Genomic DNA, 3,466 nt, shown 5'->3' with positions numbered 1-3,466 from the left:
AAACATACATTTTTCTTTGGTTAATCTGTTCTGACCTGCTCCTGGTTCCAACTTGGCCAGATCAGGGGTTTACTCCATCCAAGTAGGTTATACCATTTATACATTTAAGTTTATTATTTTGGTACTCACTCTTGATATGAAGCTGCTTAGGATCGATTTTCAAAGTGTTGAGGACGCTTAATGCCGAGGAGGCTTCTTCAAGAATTACATTTCTCAAGGTATCCTCTATGCTACCGATCGGTCTGAAAACAGTATTTGAAAAATGTGATCATTAATATTCCTATTATATTTAAAAAATGGCTCTGTACTGGCTAAATGAAGCTCTTTGACTCACTTTGGAATTTTCCTCCTGTCCAGAATTATTCTAAAAAAAATAATAAGGCTCCCGTTTGCGAAACTTGTGATGAAAATGTCATGAAGAGCTGGACCAAGACGACTTTTTCCATATAAGGCTTCCAACTGAAAATTATTGAAATAAACTAGATTACACCAACAGTAATTATATAATATTCATTACAAAAAACAAAACAAGAATACTTTATATTTCTATGACTTAGTAATTATATGAAGGAGGAAGGTGAAGTGCTTAGTTTAGAAGTCAATGAAAGCTAAACCAAGTACATGTTTGTAAGTTGAGGCAGTGATTCAAGAGATATGTGCGTTGAAGGTTTTTCTTTCGAAAAACGTTAAATTCTTCTATCTTGGTGTGGAGCTTAATTGCAAAAATGAAATATCAGCAGAAGTGAATAGGCAGGTAACCGGGCTTACTGGGCAAACATAAAACTTTTCCGGCCATAGCTGTTGTCATTGACGGCAAAAATAAGGTGATACAAAACGTTGGTAAGACCAGAAGTGATATAGTCTGCGGAAACTTGGCCCCTTCGCGCCCCCACAATAAATGCTTTGGAAATCTTCCAGAGGAAAATTCTCCGTAAAATTTATGGAAGAGGTGTGTGTTGAAAGAGGATGGATGGAGAATCCGGAAGCGAACTATATGGATCTTGTGACATTGTCCGCTACGAGCAAGGATAACTGAATTGTTGTGTCACGTAGCACGGATGGATGGATCAAGTTTCGGTATAAGGAACTCAAGAGCACTGTCTTAAAGATTAAGTGTTTTTTTCACAGCTTTTTCTAATAAATTAATCTTTGGATTCGTAGTTGTATTACTGTCTTCCATCACTTGCATTTTAAACTAAACAATTGTTCAAATGTTAAAGAATTTCAATTATTTCTTTTTTTTACTTTCACTTACCGATTAAAAATAAATAAAATTTATACTACTACAACCTGTGAGGGATCAATCAGAAGTTTAGTATTTTGTAAGGAAGTACTGTTTCTTGAACAGCGGTTATGAAAGAAGGTGGTTAGTTCATGATCACGCCTAATCTCCTGATACGTCCCACAGCCTGTTTCGAACCCGGGTTCTAGGAGTTAGCAGCACATGGCCTTACTCACTGAGCTACTCCGCTCTCCTCACTTACTCACTTCATACCGTTTTTCGATTTCAGTCGCTTTTTAAATATTGCTCGACTTAACTATCTTAAAGTTTCCTCTTCCCGTTTTAAGCTAATATTTCAAAAGTGATATAGGACCGTCGCTTCCTCTTCCCGTTTTAAGCTAATATTTCAAAAGTGATATAGGACCGTCGCTTCCTCTTCCCGTTTTAAGCTAATATTTCAAAAGTGATATAGGATCGTCGCTCCCTGAGGGTCTTAGCGGGGAAGGATTGCCTTTTTTTTTGTTATGATCTCCTCTTGTGGGACTGTGACATGTCGTACATCGACCAACCTACCCCCTATAATTGTCTGTTTGTAAAGTCAGATAAGTAAGGCTATCATAGAGGGCGGGAGTGGAGGGTTTCATTCCGTTTTTCAATATCAGGCGCTTTTTAAATATTGCTCGAATTAACTATCTAAATGTTTCCTCTTCCCGTTTTAAGCTAATATTTCAAAAGTAATATAGAACCGCCGCTCCCCGGTGGCAAAGCACAGTCCCCTTGGTAGATGTCCCCGCCGAGGGAAGCACTTCGGGCTCTGCAGCTTGAAGTCATCACACCACCACCACCACCACCAGCCGGAATGGCCCCTCCCTATTTCTTGTAAGCCCCCAGCTATCATGTCACCAATGTATAACCGCCCTCAGCGGACCACGTTTTTTGCTCATCTTATAATGCCATACGGCAAACGAAGATATAATGTAAATTTGTATATATATAATGTATTGCATTATATTATAATGTATTGCATTATATTATAATATATTCTGTATCCACATATAAAAATAAAGAGGTTTGAAAATAAAAACGGGTCTTAGGTAATGTCTAGAACATATAGTAAGCGTAAGTGGTAGCGATCGTGCGAAATTTTGAATTCGACGGTAACAGCCGTCACTAAGCCGGCATCCGCCATGTTTGTCAACACACAAGCGGTCAAGCGGTTGTTCATCGACCTTTATTATTTTGTTATTTCACTTTAGTACACTTGTTAGGCATATTGGATTTACGACAAGTTGACAAACCTTTTAGACTTCGTAGGAATAGTAGTTTTTATGTATTTAAAAAAATCGATTTATAGTTGTTCGGACAAAATTTCATATTCATTTGCAAATATCATAAAAGCTACCACCTCTACGAAAATAAAGGTCATAAACTACTTCATAGTACAATTAACTAGCTTTAATTTGAGTGATAATAGACATCTGTGCGTGCAATGGTTCCAGAGATATAGTTTTTCGTAAACCAAAAACTTTGTTGGGACACCTAGAAATCAGCATTTCGGGAATTTATTTTAGCAAATATCATGAAAACCACTACTCCTACGAACATAAACGTTATAAACTACTGTATAGTACAATTAACTAGCTTTAATTTGAGTGTTAATAGTCATCTGTGCGTGCAATGGTTTCAGAGTTATAGTTTTTCATAAACCAAAAACTTTGTTCGGACACATAGAAATCAACATTTCGGGAATTTATTATAGCAAATATCATGAAAACCACTACCCCTACGAACATAAACGTTATAAACTACTTTTCAATTAACTAGCTTTAATTTGAGTGCTAATAGACATCTGTGCGAGCAATGGTTCCAGAGATCTAGTTTTTCATAAGCCAAAAATTTTGTCCGGACTAGAAATCAACATTTTGAGTATTCATTTTAACAAATATGATGAAAACTACCAAGATAAAGGTCATACACTACTTTATAGTACATTAAACTAACTTTAATTTGAGTGCTAATAGACATTTCTACGTGTTATGGTTCCTGAGATTAAGATTTCACACAATATATTCACTAACTACTCATTTTTCTGTACATATTTTCTGGAATGTTGCTTTAAAAAAAAAAAAAAATATATATCTCGGGAGCTTGAACGTGAACATCTCTAGGCTCACATTTTATAAAATTGACTCTACTTTAAGATTCTGCCTTGAGGACTCCCTCAGGCCACGGGCCTTTGCTCCT

General features: G+C 36.4%; 1 protein-coding gene across 1 annotated transcript in view; it reads right to left on the bottom strand.

The window, feature by feature from the left end:
- The window catches only part of LOC106681552 (transmembrane protease serine 6), a gene marked incomplete at its 5' end in the record, with an annotated part of 50,908 nt that overhangs the window by 33,495 nt on the left and 13,947 nt on the right, over positions 1-3,466 (bottom strand). Inside the window, 2 exon segments of the mRNA XM_067044618.1 lie at positions 130-242; positions 335-459. Coding sequence (XP_066900719.1) covers positions 130-242; positions 335-459 — 238 coding nt within the window.

The sequence above is a fragment of the Halyomorpha halys genome, unplaced genomic scaffold (genome assembly GCF_000696795.3).
Source record: "Halyomorpha halys isolate HHAL.00 unplaced genomic scaffold, Hhal_1.1 Scaffold347.1, whole genome shotgun sequence".
Taxonomy (NCBI): Eukaryota; Metazoa; Arthropoda; class Insecta; order Hemiptera; family Pentatomidae; genus Halyomorpha; species Halyomorpha halys.
This window is presented reverse-complemented; position numbering and strand designations above follow the sequence as displayed.